The 11,073-nt window shown below is 39.8% G+C and overlaps 1 protein-coding gene across 1 annotated transcript in view; it reads right to left on the reverse strand.

Annotated features, from left to right (window-relative positions):
* The window catches only part of LOC104539057 (G-protein coupled receptor 98-like), a 12,130-nt gene extending 11,412 nt beyond the window's left edge, over nt 1-718 (reverse strand). The window contains exon 1 of the mRNA XM_010182484.1: nt 530-718. Within this exon, the coding sequence (XP_010180786.1) occupies nt 530-643 (114 nt within the window). The 5' untranslated portion in view covers nt 644-718. The remainder of the gene's footprint in view (nt 1-529) is intronic.
* Between the last annotated feature and the right edge of the window lie 10,355 nt (nt 719-11,073).

Consider the following 11,073-nt stretch of genomic DNA (forward strand, 5'->3'; position numbering starts at 1 on the left):
TTCCCTTCCCATCCCTCCCCTTCCCTTCCCTTCCCTTCCCTTCCCTTCCCTAAATTTCCTTCCCTTCCCTAAATTTCCTTCCCTTAAATTTCCCACAATTTCCTTAAATTTCCCATAATTTCCTTAAATTTCCCACAACTTCCAGAAAGTTTGCACAGCATGACTTTGGAAAATTACAAACTTAAAACTCATCTGAGACCTGTAGTAAACTGAAAGAATTAGTCTGATATTTTGGTTTCTCATGACCTTCTTTTGACAACACTTTAACCAGCCTCTATTAACAATCTGAAGACTCAAGTAGAAAAGGAGAAATCCTCTAGATGGGATGTTACCAGGGAATTGTAAGTTCCAAGAATATCACCATGGATAAAAATAACAACTTTTATGATTAAAAAAAAATAATCTCCTCTCACCAAAGCCAACCTATAAAAATTAGCATCTAATTCCTGTGTATTCCACTTCAGTACTGCCACTTCAATCTCCAGGTACAATTTTGAGACACAAGGTAATGACTGTAGAGCGCTGTTACCTCTTCCATGGCGCTGATGAGGTTCTGGGTGGACTTGCTGATTTCTCCACCCGCAGCCGGCAGACCACTGCCATGTGTGAAAAAAGCCGATCCCGGCGTCGTGTGCCCATTCATGTCCACAGTGTAACTCGCCTTCACAGGACAGCAGAGTTGGTTGTGCAGGATAAAATACACCACAAAGACATAGAGACCCTGAAACAGAGAGAGAAGACAAGCATCAGTGTGTGAAATGCTCAAATAAGGGGCTGAATGCGGTCATGGCAAGGTTCTATATGCTGAAGGTCCTACGTGCTATAGGTCCTACATACTGTAGGTCCTACATGCCCTTCCTTACACCAGCACTCCGTGCCTCAGAGCAGCCAGTTTCTATGGAAAATAAGAGACAATGCCATTGCCCATCAGAGATAGGGAAGTTAAAGTTAGTTCATATCCTGAGGCCTCCAGCTAAACACACACACACACACACACACACACACACACACACACACAAAAGAAAAAAAAAAGAAAAAGCAACCCAAAAGAGTCAGTGCAAATGATTATTTGATTGAACACACACAGCTGCAAAGCAAAGCCAAGATCCCAACGACAACAAAACCAACCCCCGTTTCACAGTTGTCATAATAGTGAAACTGTGGTTAAGGGCTGCCTTTACAATGGGATTTGGTTGCTGGCCCCTAGCCACAATTCTTTATTTCCCCACTGACCTGCTGGCTCTGGGCATTCTTGCCCCAATTTCAATCTCGTGCAAATCGCTCTGCTGCCGTCACAGATAGCAAGTTGTGACTATAAATGAGATTCTCCATGATACCCACTAATTCAGCACTGTCTTTCATTAGTGATTCCTACAAAGGCTCTGCTGTATGCCTCTGCAGTTTTTCTTTAAAACTTGCTAATTCTGACCTTTAGACTTAGCCAAGAAAAGTATTACAGCCATGACTTTTGTTTGCAAAGAAATCCAGTGATTGAACTTCTGAATATGAAATCTGACTTTTTCTTTCTCTGATTCTTAAGCCAAAATAATCAATTTCAGTTGATAAGTCAACCTGTTCAATAACTACTGAAGAAGGGGTTAACCAAAAGAGTGCAGAAAGAAGACTTCTGGATTCTTCCTAATTGCTGCAATACCATTACATTTCAATTGGTTTCTGTATTTTACATTGTTCTCCTTACAAGCCAACTGTACTAAACATAATAATTTATTGGAAAGGTACCCATTGGCATGAAAATAATAACTGGGATAATAAATAAATAACGAGTTTCATTTAATTATATTTGGGATTCCATTCCTAATGGAAGGAATTTTGAAAATACACGGACACTGCAAATATCCAAGATATATATTAATTTCCATCCCTATAAAACAGGCAGCAGCACCTCATGATCCACAGAGTCATAATTTTTAATGCCAGAACTATACAACAAGACTGTCTGGTCCAAAGTGACACGTAAAGAAGTTAATGAGATTGAATGGGATTTCAATCTCGCTGGTCAAACACTGGAAATACCCTCATACAGCTGCTATAAAGCAATACAGCTCCATGTATGCATTTTTTAACAGCAAACTGGCAAACAAAAGTATTAAAAACAACTATTTTGAGAAAACAGTTTTTGACTTTTCCAGATTATTGTTTTTTGTAACAAGGACTCAGAGCAGTTAACTGAGAGGAAATTTCTCTGTGATAAATGTGAGTAAATACATACCAAAAAACTGACGCAAACACATGTTGCACTTAAGACACACTAAAAAGGAACCAAAATGTCCTTTCATTCTATAAACAAATGCAAGGATGTAGGTCAAGCATAGTGGGACCAGAAAACGGATTTCTTTTATTTCATTTAGTGGATTTAAAAAAGATAAAAAGCCCAAGAACAAGAGATAGCAGTGACGACACTGAATTCAGAGCCTCTGGCATTTCGGTCTCTGAGGTCCCAGCCACAAAAGTCGCACACATATTTCATAAGGTTTTGTACTTTTCAAGAAAACCCATCAGCTGTAAATGCTGCACATGCCCATGATTCCAAACTGCAGGGACATAAAGCACTGCTATGCATGGCCCATGCTCTGTCGCTCTCCTGTGCAGCCCCAAGTGCAGACACTCGCTTTTCTACAACAAATAAACAGGGAATGAAGTGCCACAATTATCTCCTTAACTCGGCCTGATGTCCTGATTTAACTCCCTGTTTCAAACAGTGCTGTTTCTGAGCAACTATTGTTCTACCAAAAACCCACAGAAAGGCACTTTGACGCCCAAAGCATCCTCACTGCCAATCCTCACTGCTGACACTTCTTCTGCTCCTTGCTGTCATCCAGAGACGCAGACCCTTGAGATGCACCACACTCCTGCTGCTTCTCGAGGTTGAGAAGGAGCTTTGGTACATGCAATTCGGAGATCACCCATGTGTTGATGCAGATGGGTGATGAGACAGCTCCTCTGGGTCCTTCCATAATGAGCACATGGATGCAGGGAGGTTATTTGTCTGAGGACCCGAGGAGCCACAGGCTGAGTTAGCTAACATAAATAAAAATAATGAGTTTTACTTCTCTTACTCTTGTGAAATATTATGGCATTGTCTTAAAACAGAATCTTATACCCAACAGACCCCAACGCCCCTTGGTTATAAGTTTACACATGAACTGTGTTGCTTGGTAGAAGGTTTCTTGCTCAGCTGGGAAATGGATGGCTCCTCCTTTGACCCATATTCCTACCCAAATCTAGAGTCTTAAGAAGGTATACTCTGTAGAGGTGAGTCCCCATGTGTGATCGCTGTGGTTTTCTTTGAAATATCATAAAGGGGTTTGCGGTCTTATTCTCACTACATCATGTCTCTATTGGAAACCATCACAACTGAATTTTGAAAATCAAAACAAGGCAAATGGTCCTGCCCAAACAAGACTGAGTTTCAATGATCATGCACATGGAGGTGCCATGGATCAGGCTGTATTGATCCATAATTATTTTATCCCCAGCAGCTACCAGGCTGTTTGCTTTGAGAGCCTGAGCAGGATGCAGACACGTTGGTTATGTCAGTGCAATCTCAGTGGGTTATTTCAAAGCACTCATTTGAGAACTGAGTTGTCCTTCACCACACTTTTGACACTTACTAGGTTCTTTTTCGCTTCAACCTTAAGCACTGTAAAAATAGTCTTAGAGTACTGTGAAGATAAGGCAGTTGTCATTGTAATATATGTTTCACTGTGTTTATTCCATGAACAAATTCAGGCAAGTTGTCACCACTTTTTCAGAGACATACAGTCAGTTGGATCACCTATGAAATACAGAGAACAGCCAAGTTCTGACAACAGGTCAATCAGACCGGCAAGATGCTCAGAGGAACCCACACACTCCAAAGCGATAGAAACAAGGTAGGTCTGGGTATGGATATTGGTAACACAGGCAATGACAATTAAAACCATGGCAAATATTATTTTTGTACTCTTAAGAAGATTTCATGAAAAAACACCCAACCTAACCCCCAAACCTCAAACTTCAAAACCTCAGCTCAGTACCTATGTCCTCTGCTGTTGCACACAAATTCAGAGTCATTCTCCTCAGCCCATGAGCACGTACAGGGAGGCCCCAAAAGAAATTATTTGGTCTCAGACAGAAAGGATTGATTGCAAACCTGAGAGCTTATCTGGGCTCTGGGGAAGCAGGTTGAACAAGTATGCTAAAGAACAAGGACTTCAGAGGATTTAATTGCCATACTACATAACTTCTGTGCACTGAGCCCACAGGGCTACTTACAAAACACTTAACCCTGCATCATTTATGGTTACTTTATGATAGCTGTATTAATACAATATCACAGTAAAAGATAAGAGGAAAAAGCATTACTAATGTGTCTCCAGTGGAGGAAGGCGAGAACTACTTCAAGCAGACAATTAGGCTGTCCCGAAAATGGGGGTGGAGGGCCACCAAGATAGCCAGGGACTCCAGCACATGCTCTTTGAGCACAGGCTGAGGGAACTGGGCTTTCTAGAGTGAAGATATAATAATATTAATATAATATTCATTAACTGCTGTTAGCTCTCCAATACACAAGAGGTGGTTACTTAAAAGACAGAGGGGCATGGCAGGAGAATGATAGACGCTGGTCCTAAGTTGAAACAGGGGAGTTTCCAACTGGGTATAAGGAAAACATATTTAATGTGAGGTAATTAAGCAGTGGAACCAAAAAGACACTGTTTGCTATAGGAGAAGAAGGGAGGTTTTCCTAGCTAATTTTCTAATTTGTGTGCATGCAGGGGTGTGAAGGGGATACTCGTATGCAACAGCTCGATGAATTTTTACTGTGGATTGACAGCTGCAGGAAGATAGCAAATTAAAGCTGTCAATAATAGGACAGAATGCGTTTTACATTTCATAAGATCACATGCAAACCTAGTGACTGACCCATAGAAAAGCCATATCCACATATACAGCACAGAAAGCCCTCACTGCACATTCAACACTTGTCTCTGTCTCTTTATCGTCTAATTCTGCATGTTACGACTCACTGTGCGGACACCACAGAAGGTCTACATTTGGAAATTGAGATAACTAATTACTAATAGTAATGGGAAAGTATACAACAGGCTGTAGGCCATCAACAAACCTCTTCATCATCTCCTTCATACACACGGAGAGAAAACCAAGTGCCTATTGTATTCCATAATTTTAAAATGGTCTTGTAAAATAAAATAATTTTACTGCTCTAATAAACATAAACCATCAAGGCATTATATTTTTAAAGAAATATTAATATGCATCATAATTCTCACACAACTGTTTTTATCCATGCCTGAGTTACCCTACCTTGAAACTGCAAAACCTGTTTTTCCAAGGAGAAGTGGATTCAGATAATGTCATCTGTTTTAGAGGCACAGTATTTCTATTTATAAAGCTAAACTATCTTTGCAGGACTTCTGGTAAAGAAAAATAATTTTAACACTCCATTTGAACAGTTCCTCGACCTGTTTCAGGGTATGCATCAGCACTAACAAAAATTCAGTGCACTCTACAGAGGCACTCTTTGAGTGCCTATTTTAATTTCGATTTTTTTTTTTAAAACTATCATGATGTGACAGTATCACTAAAACTTGTTTTTTTTCAAAAGATAATATTTTAAGTGGCATCAAAGCTTGTGAAGAAAGATAGCAGCTTGTGTTAGACCACAGAAAGACCTTTGTGTCCAGAGCTGGATCATTCTGATCCTTAGATCACCAGCTACAACATCACTATTATTTTTAAAGTTAAACATTTACTGGTGTTGATTGATAAAAAAACCCAAGAAATCACACAAACAGGTGCTTCTGCCGACAGAAGAGTTATAGAGTCGTAGAATCATAGAATCCCAGGTTGGAAGGGACCACAAGGATCATCCAGTCCAACCTCTCAAGGTAAAAGTACAGTTTAAATGAAATGAGTCAGTACCCTGTGAAGCTGACTCTTCAAACTGACCAGAGTAGGGGAATTTACCACTCCCCCTGGGAGATTGTTCCAACATCTCATTGATAGATTATACCAATGTCTGGTTGATCTCATGGTACACAAATTCCTCCTGGAGCTCAATGGGAACCTCTCCAGAAGCAACCTGTGTCCATTACCCCTCGTGTTTTCCATAGGACTCCTTGTGAAAAGGGAGTCTCCATCCTCTTGGTGCCACCCTTTATGTCCTGGTACATTGATAAGGTCCCCCTTAAGCCTTCTCTTCCCAAAGCTAAACAGGCTCAGTTTTCTCTGCCTTTCTCTACAGGGCAGCTCTTCCAGTCCTCTGAGCATCCTCATCACCCTTCTCTGGACCCTTTTCAACCTGCCCACATCTTTTAGGTATAGCAGGGACCAAAAGTTGTCTTTACTCTGATCAGCTTTTGAGGCGAGCTGTCTGTAGTCACCGTAGAGGAATTTCTGCATGCTTTGGTTAGTTCCAGGTTTTTTTTAATCTCATCAGGGTAAGATTCAATCTTATTCCCTGTCTGGACTACGCTGATTTACTCCTGGCCTCCCAAAGTCCTTTTCTTGCCAGTTTAATGGCCACGCTGTCCTTCCTGGTTGGTTGCCGATGGCCAGGGATGTTGCTGCCAGTCCTGGTGGCCGTGTCTTGGATGAGCCCTGTGCACCTCAATGCCTTGGCCAACTTCCTGTGAACTTCCCTGGGGATTTTGTTAATTTGCTGGAAGTTCTTATGCTGCGGACTTCTCCTTTCTCACGTAGTTTTCCATCGGTGGCCAGTCAAAGCCTGCTGTGGATTAACACTGATTTACATAACAAGTGCCTACTGCTTTGGGGAAAATTACTGGCCCGATTAATCCAGATAATCTGCATGTTTCACCATGCTCAAGAAGCTAGTGTATGCACCAGCAAAAAATGACTCAAAATCTTAAAAGAATCATATTCAGGAAATTATTATAATTGGGGCCATTGTACAGTGCATGATATAGATTTGATATTGTTTTCTTTCCTAGTAATTTTTGAAAGAAAAATTAGCCATGGAACAGAACATTTATATGCACAATAGCATTAATAATGCTAACCAAGTGACACACATAATACATATATAACTCTCTATTTCCTTCTGCAAGTTTCCTTGTTTTCAGAGATAATTATGATAAATTGCAGGCACAGCATTTTTGTGCATGTCTAGATACCAAAAAGCAGTCTTTAACGTACATTTTATTTCTATCTTCTTCAACCATATTTTTCTTTGAGAACAGCTTGAAGATCTTTTATTGGTGTCATCATGACAGAAGTATGATCTCAGTCACACGATAGCTACATCCTAAGCCATCACTTAGCATCTCCCACTCACAGCTCTCCAGAAATATTAACCTTTGAAATGTAAATCAGATCCTTCTGTTTAGAGCTCACTCTTTTTCTTAGCATTCAAAGTGACTGTTGTAAAAGCCATGTCCTTAGCAGTGCAACCCTGCCAACTGGTGATTACACTTAATAAATTGACTTTGGACCTGCTGTGTATCATCAAGGGTTTGACTGTTTATTTACCGTTAAGCACCAGGTTTGATGAAGCTATTATAATTCTTATCAACCATACCATTTCTCTTATCACAGCTTCTATTGGGAACATTTACCGCTTATCTGCAATTTGCTCCCGCAGGTATTTACTCTCCATTTTGCTGTGTCGGAAAAGATTTGTGTCAGTTACAGCTGAAGTCCTAAAAATTCACACCAAATGAGAAAGACAACAATGAATGCAACTGAGGACTGCAAAACTAATGCCATCTCGGTAGGCAACATCATAAGAACACTTGTTGAAACAAACTGCCACCCCATACCCATACCCACACCCACACCCATACCCATACCCATACCCATACATGCAGAAACCACCATAAAAATGGAATTAAGAAAAGTTATCATTCACATAGCTATCTCTAAATTAAGAATATACAGGTTTGCACTAAGATAGGGTTATTTTGAGTGTTTTCTTTTCTTGTAAAGTTATAATTCCACAGATAAAGAGGTTATGGGTGTATTCTATAACAATGACAAAAATAGTGTGCTTTCAGCATTATGACTACATTTTCCTAATATTAACGTAACACCTGAAACTTGGTCTAAACTGCCAGGTTTCTCTTTATGCAGAGCCAGATATTCCGAGACCATGCTGAATCTTGCAGCTTCTACCCAAAGCCAAAGCCATAAATTCCTTTCTGGCAAACTGCATTCGGCTCAGATTTAGTCTAAACTTGGCTCAAGCCTACCTGAAAGGTTCACAAACTTTGGCAGGTCTTTAAAAAGCAGAATTGCTTGGATACTCAGGAGTCGCTATAAATATTTTGCATATCTCTCAGCACGCTTGCAGCTACTCCTACACAACAGCCATTTGTACCTCCGATTTCAGCCCCACAAGTGGTGGAAAAGGTTTCGGGGGTTTTTTGGTTCTTGTTTGTTTTAAGAGAACGGATTAAAACGTTAAAAGTGAGGTGTTTGGCTTGAAGATACACTGAACATACAGATGCTTAGCCAAACTTGCCAGATGTGCAGATTGGGCCAGAATAAGATTCCATTACTGTCTTCCAATGTAGTCATCCTGGAAATATCAAGAAAAGCCCTATTTTGGTGCTCTGTCAGTATTTGGTAAATCACACCAACCACACGTGATTGTTAAGAGCAGACAAAGCTGATTAGCACCCCACTGCTCCCCATTTCTGCCCCATTTCTGAGCTCATGGCTTTTTAACTTTTAAACCAGAGCTTTTAACCCACTGCCTTTTTAACTTTTCTTCCCTGCACAGGCAACAGAAATGGGGGACACCATCCCTTGAAGACCCCTTGTGCCTTGTCCTATGTGGAGGACCACTCGGGCAGCAGAAAGCAGCAAGATCATATACCAATGAAAAATAGTCTATTTGTCCACTCGTGAACCTTACATCAAAGAAGGAAAAACAGAAAGATCAAAAGCTATAAGACTTTTCCTCACATATTTTTTAACTGCATTGACTGTAAAGACCTAGAAATATCAGAGGTCATGAATTGGCACATATGCTTTAAAAAAATCTTGCAAACATTCACTCTCATTCTTGCTTTCCAAGGTAAACATGAAAACCCTACATTTCAGCTCACACCTTACAATCTAAGCCTACTACTGTTTTCATTTCAGTCTGAAGCAGTCAAGAAACGGCAGATGAAAAAGCATTTGTCACCTCTGCCCCTGGACCAAGAGATTCCCTGAAGAAATGTGTTAGAGCAGTTAATTCTCCAGTTATATCTGAAAATAAGCTGAAAGGTAGCACAGGAAAGCTATACTCAAGAGGGAAGAGTGCAACTGAAGAAACTACATTTGGAGACCATGCAAACTAGCATCACTGAACACAAGTCAACCTTGCCCATATAAAAAGCCAAAGAAAGTGCTATTCCTGCAGTGCATTATTCTTATAATTATTATTTTCTTTGCTAAAGCAGTAATTTCTACTTATATTAATGACAACTACACAGAGTTAAAAGAAACAGGGAACTGAAAGTCAGAACTGACAGACAGGAAGAGTCAAAACTGAGAAGCTAACTTTGTGTTTATTGTGAATTTTGACTTTCTATTACAGAAAATCTCAAAATGAAGAATTAAGCAATGGCTAGGATTTACTGTTGTACCAATATTTTTCCTTTAATTGATTCTTTTACTGTCATAATATCTCTTATGCCTGCTGTTATCTATTTCTTACTATGTAATATCTGACTGAGAAATTGGGTAGACCATGAGTTTAGCAGCATTTTCCTGCAGTGCCATAAAGGAGTAAAACTGTAACTGACTGGTTCAACTTCAGAAGCCATAAATGGAAAAAACCTTCAGAAAAAGTCTGGCTTGGAGGGAACACAAGGGTTTGGGATTACTGGTATAATTATTTTCCATACCTGCTGTTTTAAGGTCAGACTGGTGGGAATTAGGAGTTTGTACACTCCAGTGTTTTCTGACTACGGGGAAACCCTTTGGGCGATGCTGCAGCCAGTTAGAGCCACAGCCATACAGTGCTGTGAGGACCCAAATAAAACCTCAACATCTTCAACCTTCCCTAAATTAAAACTGACCCCAACACGCCCCTTACAATGACTTATTATGTCCAGATCAACAGATGTGTAAGTTACTACAAGAAGCAGTTATTTTTTGCCAGAAAGCTCTGATTTTCTCAGAAGTGGAGGTCTTTAGCAGGCTTTGCTATGAAATGATATTCATAGGGACCTGTCAGCAGTTTACACTGCCTACTCCCCTTCACCCTAATGAAAATTACTGTAGATATTGACTGCCTTTCCACAGCTTCAGAGACAGCAGAAGGCAAGTCTTATTTATAAAGCAGGAAGTCAACACTGTTTTGGTTAGGGACGCTCCTCCAAAAAAGGGAAACGTGGGCAAAAATGAGGACAAGGACTAGATGTCCTTTCGTATCTGACAAGTAGGTGAGCAAGAGTAGGTGGAGGTATAATAATATATTTGGCTCTGTCATTGAAATCATTCACTTCCTGGCTTGAGATAATGAGATGAGTTTCCTCCCCCCATCCTTGCTCCCAGTCTGTGCAAGGAGACAGAGCTCTGGATGAATAAAAAGTACCTCAAGAGTTAATGAGATCACTTTGCATAGGGAATGTAAAGTAAAATTAAAAACAAACTCACATTAGATATGGACATGATGCCAGAAACTTTTGTTTTGAGGGTTTTTTTTCTTAGCAATGGTAGCTCTAAATCTTTCTCGAATTTGCATTTGTGGGTTACAACTTTTTGTTTTTGAATGGAAAAATCATTGGGGCAAAAAAAATTTATTTCAGGTCTTTCTAAATAGACTCAGAAAGAAATATCACTACTAAGCTGTGAACAAAAAGAAATGTGGAATTTACAGAAAAAAGAAAGGGAATGAAATTAACATTAAGACAATTCCACTGGCTGAATCTAAAGAGTCTGTACTTCTGAGAGGAGAACACCACTTGGGACATATACATATATAAGTATATAAGTATATTAATATGTATGTATGTATGTATGTATGTATTTAAAAACCAAACAACTGGGACATTTGATTTCCATGCCTTGTTATATTTGTTGAACCTTGCAGGAATG

The sequence above is a fragment of the Mesitornis unicolor genome, unplaced genomic scaffold, assembly GCF_000695765.1.
Source record: "Mesitornis unicolor isolate BGI_N332 unplaced genomic scaffold, ASM69576v1 scaffold27494, whole genome shotgun sequence".
NCBI classification, from domain to species: Eukaryota; Metazoa; Chordata; class Aves; order Mesitornithiformes; family Mesitornithidae; genus Mesitornis; species Mesitornis unicolor.